The sequence below is a fragment of the Apium graveolens genome, chromosome 4, assembly GCF_009905375.1.
Source record: "Apium graveolens cultivar Ventura chromosome 4, ASM990537v1, whole genome shotgun sequence".
NCBI lineage: Eukaryota > Viridiplantae > Streptophyta > Magnoliopsida > Apiales > Apiaceae > Apium > Apium graveolens.
The window spans coordinates 302,130,582-302,140,166 of NC_133650.1; the positions used below are offsets into that span (position 1 = coordinate 302,130,582).

At 31.6% G+C, this 9,585-nt stretch overlaps 2 protein-coding genes across 2 annotated transcripts; both read left to right on the forward strand.

The window, feature by feature from the left end:
* The first annotated feature begins 1,144 nt into the window (after positions 1 to 1,144).
* Positions 1,145 to 2,190, forward strand: LOC141717264 (HMG-Y-related protein A-like). The gene is made up of 2 exons (XM_074519357.1): positions 1,145 to 1,364; positions 1,530 to 2,190. Exons 1-2 carry the CDS (start codon positions 1,314 to 1,316, stop codon positions 1,962 to 1,964), a joined length of 486 nt encoding a protein of 161 aa, XP_074375458.1. The 5' UTR covers positions 1,145 to 1,313; the 3' UTR covers positions 1,965 to 2,190.
* Positions 2,191 to 3,228: 1,038 nt separating this feature from the next.
* LOC141721431 (THO complex subunit 4D) lies at positions 3,229 to 7,113 on the forward strand. The gene is made up of 7 exons (XM_074524357.1): positions 3,229 to 3,432; positions 4,079 to 4,322; positions 5,106 to 5,249; positions 5,335 to 5,403; positions 5,571 to 5,755; positions 6,156 to 6,206; positions 6,705 to 7,113. Exons 2-7 carry the CDS (start codon positions 4,122 to 4,124, stop codon positions 6,949 to 6,951), a joined length of 897 nt encoding a protein of 298 aa, XP_074380458.1. The 5' UTR covers positions 3,229 to 3,432; positions 4,079 to 4,121; the 3' UTR covers positions 6,952 to 7,113.
* The last annotated feature ends 2,472 nt before the right edge of the window (positions 7,114 to 9,585 follow it).

Consider the following 9,585-nt stretch of genomic DNA (forward strand, 5'->3'; position numbering starts at 1 on the left):
CTTATTATCTATATATCAATTTATTTTTCTATCCATACTATTATATAATAGACGAAATATTAAAAGTTTGGTTGGTCGGCCGGTCATGCTAATTCTAATTGATATTGAAGTCAACTTTCTCTACTATTCCAAATTCTAATTTATATTAAACTTTGTATTATTATATTTGATATTAAAGTCAAGTCTTCTATAAATTTAATTTCTAATTCATATTAATGCCTATATTATTTTATTTAATAGTGAAGTCAACTTATTCTACTCATTTAATTTTTTTAATTAATTTTTGTAACAATATTTATTATAACAAGTAATTTAATTATTATATAGATATTATAAATATTTATATCTATACTAACAACAATTAATTTATCAAAATCTTATTCGAATAGCTAAAACAAAATTATATATATTATTTATCCGGGTTAAAATAATTTTGACATGTTGAACCCCACTTAAAAAATTAAAATGAAACTAAAAATAATTAATTGAATTTATCGGTGTAATTAGTCTTAGGTTAAAACACAATAAAATAAACTATTGATTCACGATAAAATGAAGTTAATATCAAACTAAAAATAATTCATATATAATTGATTCAAACTAAAACTTAACTTTTAATTAAATTTTTTTTTTGTAAAGACATATAAGAATATCAATAAAACTAATTCATTCATTAAGTATTATTCTTGTCTTTTTTAAATATTTTTAATTAAACAATCATGAACATATTAATATATTTATCATGAAATTATATAATTTAAAAAATTTAAATGATCAAATTTAAGATTTCTCACTTATAATTTCGTAGAGAAAGAACACTTTTCTCAATTGTCAAATAATTTTTTTAAAAAAATTATGTAATATTAAAAATGATCCATGCATCTCACCGTTTTAAACTACTAATATATTATAGATAGATTTAAATAACTCACAGTTTTTTCGAGAATATTTTAACTAGTTGTAACCCCCTTATGTACGATATAAATTTGAACTCGATAAAAACCAAGTTAAAACTCCATAATCCCCTTATTTTTTGAGATTCCCAAGAAGGTCAAAGCAGTCCATAAGATCAAAATAGCAGGGATAATCATGTAACTTTATCTATATTATTACACATCTCCACGGGCCACGAGCGTCCTGGTGTTGCCACCTCTCCTCCCCACGTATTTAATCTAACTCATCACTTCACAAACTACATCCCCCACCGTTGATCTCCCCTTTTGTTTATTTCTTCTTTAAATCAACCCTCTTCCTCTTTCTTTTTACTTTCACCCATCTCTCTACTCTCTTTTCACACACACCCTCCAAACTCCATGGCAACTGAAGAAGTTAGCAAGCCCCCTTCACTCCCTCCTTACCCGCAGGTACCCCCTCTAAATTTTATAGTTACACAGAATCACACACTCTCCTTATCCTCGACAAGGTTCGAACCCTCGACATCCCGTAAAGAGAGCGAGAGAGGGTGATACCACTTTACTAACAAGTGTTGGCTGTACTAATTTTTTTTGTTTTTTTTTTTGTGTTTACAGATGATAATGGCAGCTATGGATGCACTGAAAGACAACGAGGGTTTAAGCAAAGCATCAATTTCAAAATACATGGAAGCAACGTACGGTGATCTCCCAGCAGGCCACGCCAACTTGCTAACTCAACATCTCAACACCATGAAGCAAAAAGGTGAGCTTGTTTTAGTGAAGAATAACTACATGAAGCCTGGCCCAGATGTGCCAGTCAAGCGTGGTCGTGGCCGTCCACCAAAGCCCAAAGCTGAAGATGGTGTTGCTCATGATGGGCCTGGAAAGCCCAGAGGAAGGGTTAGAAAGGAAAATGATGGACATACTGAACAGGTGGCTAAGAAGGTTAAGAGTGATGATGAAGGTAAGAGCACTGGAAAGCCCAGAGGTAGGCCCAGGAAGATTGTGGAGGGGCAGGTGCCAAGGAAGGAGGGTGTGGAGGCTAATTAGGTTAGGGTTTGATGGGTAGGCCCAATTGGGTGTGTTGTTGGGTTGGGTTTGTCTAGTTTGGTTAGTATGTTTAGATCCATAGTTTAGTTTATGGGCTTTCTGTTTAATGTTTGTACCACTTTTGGTGATCTAGTGACTAATTTCCAAACTCTGTGTGTGTGTTTTTGGCAAGGAGATTTGTATTGTTGGCTAGTGAAATGCACGAAGATGAATTTTGTTGGTTACACTTTAGGATGTATTAAATCAAATCATTTCAAGTTAATGGTACAAATATGCTACAACTATAGACTTCCCCTACTACTTCCCTCTCATTTCTTTATCGTTTTTTTCACATGCTCGACACGTATTTTAAGGTAACTATAAAGTATATCTATGTAATTTATTTTTAATTTTTTTTTATAAAAGTTTAAATATTATATTTTTATTCATAATAAAAAAAATTTTAAAAAATTATGTAACTACATTTAATAAGAGTATTAAAGTGAATGCCAAGACGCCGTCCTCTAATCTAAATAATTGAGGGGGATGGATGGAGTATATGTTATTTGAAATATAGAACTATTAAAATTTCCATTTTTTTATCCATTCTGTTTTATCTACCAAAATTATAATTTAAACAATAGGATGGAATGCTTAATTGACTACTCCATTACCCATTACATCATGTTCTTCGAAATTTTGAACATATTTTTTTGTAATAATTTAGTTTTTTAATCATTTTTTGCTATGAAATGTATGTTGATTTGTTTTAAATGAAATTTAGAAGAAAGAGATTAAATTTCACTAAATATGAAAATAACTAATTGCAAAATAGAATTAGTATTTGATATTTTAATTTTAGCATTAAGCTTGATCGAAGAAGTTGCAAAAAACAAACGTTACTTCAATAGGCATTTAAACCTGTTTAAGTTCAAATTGACCTACCCAAACATGCATTAGCTAAACAACTATTGTTATAGCCGCGCTTAGGATATCGAGGATTTATTCGACCCGAATCAAAGAAAAGGCGCGTGCGAGTGTGTGTTTAACTCGTCTTTTTGTAAATATTTATTAAAAGATACAGAGTAAACCAAAATAAGAAATACAAAATAAAATAAGCAGACAAAGCAATAAATCTCTAAAATGGTTGAGACATGGGTTTCTGGGGGCCCAATTCCATTTGCCCCTGAAGGCCCATATGCCCCTGAAGGCCCATAGGTGATACCGCGTAAAGTGGGGCAAATACGCGTCTACACAACCCGATTACCCTTTTGTAACAAACACATCTATCCTATATCTATTGCTCCTTGCAGCAGCCCTATGTATTTCAAACCCTAGGAAAAAAAAGTCCCCTGTTTCTATACAATCTCCTCCTCTTTTTCTCTCTCAAAAACTAATCGTCTCTACCGCCTCCATCTCAGATCCAATCTCTATATCTCTTCCGTTCAAACATCTCACAGATCTCTTTCAGATTCGCCTTGCTTTCAAGGTACCGTCTCTCTCTCTCTCTCTCTCTCTCTCTCTCTCTCTCTCTCCCTCTCTCTCCCTCTCTCTCTCCCTCTCTCTCCCTCTCCCTCTCTCTCTTGCTCTATTCATATGTAGATCATTTGATTGAATAAAGTAACTGTATTAATATGATTGATTGTTCGGTTTGTATATGCATATCATGTTATTGTACCTTTTAATTGATGCGTTGAATTGTATTTTTCCCCAGATTGGAACATAATTTAATAAAGGCGAGATCTTTGTTTAATTTGCGATATAAACGTATTGTATGGATCTTAAACTATGTTAGCAGCTTGTGTTTGATTATCATATGTATTACACGTGGTGATGACATATGACTTTATATTATAGCATTAACATCATAAGATATTGTTTTTAGCTGTGTGTTCAAGTTTGTTTGTATGTCTTTTAAATTTTCAGTTTAGATGATATTCTACGGGTTGCATATTTCATATATGATGTTTGATTGCTAAGTATGTATATATAAGGTTTTAGTTTCTAATTATTTAGCTTGCCTGTCATTTTTTATGGCATGTGATTAAATTTGGTTCATTTTTTGTGTATGTTATATCAGCCTTTTCTTTTCATGTGTACGGATAGGGATTTATGTTTTTTTTTCGTTTTAGCAGGTTTTGTTTTGATTTGAAGAGGTAGCTTTCCCTTTTTATTCAAATGGCTTCTTTGGATGTGTCACTAGATGATATGATCAAAAGCAGACGTACTGCTGCGAAAGGTAGAGGACAAGGCAGGGCCCAACGAGGCCGCGGAGGTGGCTCATTAAATGGTGGAAGAATGAATGGAAAGCCTAATAGAGGTGGTCGTTTCTTGAGGGTGAATACTACAGCTGCCCCATCGGCTTTTAACATTGCCAAGGCAAGCTCCGAAACTGTGGATCTATTTTGCATTCCCTTGAGAATATGATAAGATATTAAAATCCAAACACAAGATATTCATTAGAAAACTGTGACATACGAGGATCACTGACATGATATTGTTCCCGGTGGTGAAGTTGCTTATTTGGTTCGGCTACAAATCACTGTTGCACTGCAATGCACTGGTACCATGATATTCACGGTATCTTGTTCATGTCGGTTGCATTCAGGCTCTGATGTGGTCTCACTAAGCCACACTGCTGCTTTCTAGCAGATTATACAAGGGAGCTTCTCTAATATATAGAAATTTTAGCTGCCACAGATTAAATATCTGCTAAAATAGGGGACTTGATTTTTTCTTGAACATGCCTACTCTAAATAAATCTGATCACTTTAAATATGTGATTGCTGATTTGCTACTGACGGTTCTTTATGATGCAACCTATTGATAGCATGCAATATCTTCTGGGGGAATTATTCAGTCAATTTCTTACTTTCTGGTGTTTTGCAAAGAACATTCCTTTTCGGGGCTTCAGTTCTGGAGCTTTCTCATATAGCGTAGTACCAGTTTATGTCCTGTTGGTCGAATCATCAACTCGCATCCACAATCCTTATATGTAGCTCGATATTAGATTATGTGATGGTTTGAACAGTTCGTTTTCTCTGGATATTTCTTTATTTCTGATGTACATACTCTTGAAGAATGGCGGGTTATCTAATTTTTTTGTTAATTTGCTGATTTATACTTTTCCTTTATGGGAATTTTTTGGTATGGTTGCATCAGTCAAGTCGTAGAGCCAGGGGTTTGCCATGGCAGCGGGACTTGCTCGAAGACAGCCTGCGTTCTGTTGGTTTACCAGCCATTGATAGTGAAGCAAAATTGTTTGTTTCCAACTTGGATAGTGGAGTTTCAAATCAAGATATAAGGGTACAGCCTGAACCATCCTCTTAGCATTATCTATATTTTTGTGAAGTGGCTTTTTGATGGAGGCTAATGGACTTTTGCGGTTCAGGAACTTTTCTCTGAGATCGGGGAGCTGAAGCGATATGCCATTCATTATGACAAAAATGGCCGACCAAGTGTAAGTATTCACTCTTTAAAACATCTGTTTGGTATTGTTTTTGGTACAGATCTTTAATGTTCTTTATTAGATTGTCTTTTCTGTAAGTGTGAGAAATGTTGTCTATGCAACATCTACTTCTTTTAAGGTTTTCTGTTCTTAACTTGAATCAAATTAATTCGTTACAGGGTTCAGCTGAAGTGGTGTTTACCCGTAGAAGTGATGCATTTCAAGCCTTGAAGAAGTATAACAATGTTCAGTTGGACGGAAAGCCTATGAAGATTGAAATAACTGGAGCTAGTTCAGATTTCCCGGTTTTGGCTCGTGGTAATGTTGTCGGCGTTGTGAATGGGAAGAGGACTGTTGTGATGAAGTATGTATTCCGTCTCAATCTGTTACTCTGTATTTGTTGTCTCTTGCCTTCAGTAACTATTTATTGCGTTCTTTAAATTGAGTGCTTGGGCGCCACATTTTATGAAGTTGGATCCTATTGTTTAGTGTTCTTTTATGCATATTGAAACAGTAATGATTTTAGTCTAAATATGAAAGTTCACATGTTTAGCTCTTATTTGTTGCTTATTTCTTGGATAGATCTCCTCAAGACACGCACACACACAATAGGGAAGGGAAGGGTAAATGTTGAAACCTCTGCTATTGTATACTTTTAAGGATGTGACCATCGAAGTTCATAATTGTTCTTTTCTTAGGTTTGTCCTATTGTAGTTGCAAGTTTTCATTCTTTGCTAATTCTTTTTTTTTTTTAATGTTTGCAGGCCTGGAATGATTCGTGGAAGGGGCTTCAATTCTTTTGGTCGTAATAATGCGTAAGTATCTTAGAAGTAACAAGTAGTACCTGAAAATTCTTTTTTTCTATTGCTTTTATGTTAAGGACTGTTTTGTTATTTATAAGCTGGCTGATTTGTTTTTAGAGGTGGGTTTTCAAATTGTGACTAGTTCTCGTATTGTTCCTTTGATAAATAAGGTGGTTATAGTCCAAAATTACTGTTGAAGCCAAATTTATTTTTTCTGCCATAAATATAGTCAGGATTTATGCTGCATGAAACATGGCAATGATTATTCATTGGTGCATGCTACCGGAGACAAGTATATCCTGGACAAGTTTATATTTTTACATAATAGTGTGTCGGTACTATGTGGCTTAATTAGTTAAGTTGTAAATATTCTATGCATACGTATTGTAAGCATTGTATAAATTATATAATGACTTCTCATACCATCTTTGAACATGTGTATATATAATCAAGATCCTGAAACTCGTTTGTTTTTAGATCTCCTGTTGATCATGTGATCTTACTCTGCAGTCAACGAAGCCGTAGAGGTGTAATAGCTAATGGCAGGGGTGGCATGATGAATGGTCGTGGTGGTGGTGGTCGGGGGAATACCACTGGCAGGGGAGGTATGATTGGTCGTGGTAGCCGAGGTCGTGGCAATACAAGTAGCAGGGGTGGTCGTGGTGGTGGACGTGGGGGTAAAAAAAATGTGGACAAGTCTGCTGATCAGCTTGACAAAGAACTGGAGAGCTACCATGCAGAAGCAATGCAAACTTAAGCTACAAAGTCGGTTTGAAGTAGCAATATTAGGCTGTGTACAAAAAGTTTAAGGATGGATCTTTTATTTCAGTACCGTGTTTGATTGTTCTTTTTGAATATTCTGGATGGATACATATGCAAATTGTCTTTGATATGGATATTTGACTACCTTGTTTTTGAAGTTTAATAGTGTTATTGTCTCCGGTAATATTATATCATGGATAACATTGGAAAGTGTAAAGAAAATACACCATCTAGATTGGCTACAGAGTTTCTCTGCTGGAATATCCTGTACGATATTGTTTAATTGCTCTTCATTCACTTTTAGATTTTATGTAAGGAATTTGTATAATATATCCTAAATTAAAGAGTCACTTATCATTATATCCCTTTTCTTTCAATAATTTTAAATATGTCCCATGGTTAGTTTTTAACTCACATTTAACTCATATTAATATTTTTAAATTATAAAAATAAATATTTGTTTAGGGAAGTTAGAATTTAAGGAATCACATGAAATCACTTCCAATTTTGGAGAAAAAGATACTAATATATTCCATCTTTCTCATCCTAGAAGATAATATTTTTTTTTAATTTATTCATTCTTATTCTCTTTTAGTGAAACATAAATTTTTATATTGTTTAACATTTTCAATTGATTTGATGACCATTGTAAACAAAAAACTTTATGTTTATAGTCCACGGAATAACTTTGATGAAAGATTAGATTGTATTGACCAATACAAATTATTTTATATAGTCTTATCTGGTGACTTTCTTTCTACAAAATTTTTGTCTTCTAATTTTATGTACTACATTTGTTAATGTAGTTATTTGTTTTAACATTTTTTTGGTAGTGAATAATGTTGATAAGACGTGGATAGGTGAAAAACACCAAGTTAAGTATGCTAAAAACATAGATTTCTTCTCTTTCACCAACAAAAAATAAACCATATAAAAATATAACTTAGACACACTGCTAACCCAAGGTTATATATGTCATTGAAAATTGTGAAGTTAACCATAGTTAATCTAAAATTATACAAAAATTTGAAAATGAAATATATTTGTACATATAATTATAAATGGGATATATTCATAAATCAGTTTTTGAAATAGGACATGACAGTAAAAAACCCTTTTATGTAAGATGGCTATGATATATAGGTCGTCTTCTTTTCTAATCCTCCAGCATTTGGTTCTGTCCACAATTTTGGCTGTCTTGGTCATTTGATCTCAGTAAAACCTTAAATATCGTCTTGATTGAAGAATTTTGTTTATTTCTTAAAATTAGTAGGTAAATAAGATTGAGCATTAAAGAATTTGTTTTTTTATTGAAATGCGTTAATGTGAATCAAGGTTAGAATGCCCTTTTTTAACAAGAGGTAGAATTTTCTGTTGTGTTAAAATCAACAATATCCTTGGACCTGAATATAGATAAAATTTCTTTTTGATTAAAAGTTCAACATATTATTTTAAAAAAAATAATCAAATTTCACCATATATTTAAAATACTTTGCAATGGTTGTAAAATACTAATAACAAGTTCAACAATGTTTTACCTAATGATTTAGGACAATATTTTTAAATCAATTCCAACAACTTGTCTTATATTTGTGCATTACTATGAATATAATATTTATATTCTTATTATATAATATATGTATAAGAGGGATCTTTTATGGATTTATGGTTCATGTACAACTAATTTAATACAGACTCTTAGATTTTCAAACAAATTGATTATAACCGTTGAATTTAAAATAAAGAAATATTCTATAAATAATGATAAGTAGATATTCTAAATTCAATAAAAATTCCCGCCCTTTCAATGATTTAAACCAAAAAGAAGTAGGTATTCTTAATTGAGTAAAATAATAATATAAAATTCATAATTTTTTTTGTCTTCAAATTCACGATATTATTTTTTGTACAAAATTATTAAACCATCATTGAATTAAACATTATTTCGTGAGTTTGGCGTGAGCTGTAAAATCCTAAAAATTCGATTTATAAAATTTAAGATAAAGTCGAAATAAAATCGAACGAAACTCGTTAATTTTGTTTGTTTGTTTGAACTTTAATTTGATTTTTTAAAACTATTTCAAAATTTAAAAAAAATGTTAAATAAAAAATAAAACAATCGTCAATGCACGCCGAAATATTAAAAATTTGGTAGTCAACCCAAATATTAAATATTTGGGTTTACACAGTACTTTAGTTAATGTAATACACGAGATTCCTTTTTTTTTATAAATATGACTTATAACTTTACGAATGAGTATATGTTCTCACAAATTGCTTTTGTTTCTATGTTAAAACAAATAATATATAATATTCATCCGAGTTAAAGAAGTATATATATATATATATATATGGCTTTACACAAAATTAAAATCTAACTAAATATAATTAGTTGTATTTGATGAGTATAGTATCATGGGTCTCAATATAAAAAAATAAAATAAACTAAATGTGATTTTTTTATATTATTGAACCGAGATTAAAACTATCATTTAAATTAAAAATAATTATATTTCGTAAACACACATTGAAATAAAAATAATACTATATATTTCAATTTAATATTCTTTTTTAAATTTAAATACTCCTAAATAGAAAAAATCAATTTATATCTTTATTATATAATATC